At 35.5% G+C, this 764-nt stretch overlaps 1 protein-coding gene across 1 annotated transcript in view; it reads left to right on the top strand.

Moving 5' to 3' along the window:
• Positions 1-501: 501 nt before the first annotated feature.
• Positions 502-764, top strand: part of LOC119586489 (leishmanolysin-like peptidase) — a gene marked incomplete at its 5' end in the record, with an annotated part of 14,738 nt that continues 14,475 nt past the window's right edge. Inside the window, 1 exon segment of the mRNA XM_037935227.1 lies at positions 502-602. Coding sequence (XP_037791155.1) covers positions 502-602 — 101 coding nt within the window.

Genomic DNA, 764 nt, shown 5'->3' on the forward strand with positions numbered 1-764 from the left:
TGTGTCTCTGCAAAAATACGATGACAATTTCGGACTGATTACGTTGAACGGACTTTGCGTGGAAAGAGTTGCTTGCCACACGCTCTCAAACGCATGATCGTCAGCTGTTTACACAATTTTGTTTGCCTGGTTTTCAAGTGGCGGGATTAAAGAGAGAGGGCGTCCCTTTCACGAGGAAATTATATGCAAGATGAACGCAGGATGAATTCCACTCACGCTTGATTATTTAACCAAAGTGTAAATGAATATGAATGAGTTTGGGGGTTTACCGTTAATCCCTGATAATCGAACCAAAGTAGTATTGAATATAAATCGGTTAGATGATTTACAATTAATTCTCGATTGTTTTAACCAAAGTGAAAAGATTTAATTTAACCAAAGTGTAAGTAAATATGAATGGGTCAGACGATGTTTTAAAATTTAATGATACTGATGGTGAGGGTGAAACCATGTTGCATAATAAAAGCTTTTAAATTTAATTGTATTTTTAATTTCTTGCAGGTGATCTACAATGTACATTTGGAACCAGAACACGTGGTTAAGAAGAGGAGTGTTGATCAGCCGTTGAGAATTTCACTTTATTACGATGATTCGGTCTATGGGTGAGTTGATACTTAGTGTTGTTGTTGTTAATAGGTGTAATATTGTTTTCGGATTTGTAAAGCTGAAGTGTTTAGATGAAGCTTCGGTATTTTGTGATTGTAAAGAAATACAGTACTAGTAGTATTGGTACATGAGTACATTGTTAGTATAATGACTGCAGT

The sequence above is a fragment of the Penaeus monodon genome, chromosome 21 (assembly GCF_015228065.2).
Source record: "Penaeus monodon isolate SGIC_2016 chromosome 21, NSTDA_Pmon_1, whole genome shotgun sequence".
NCBI lineage: Eukaryota > Metazoa > Arthropoda > Malacostraca > Decapoda > Penaeidae > Penaeus > Penaeus monodon.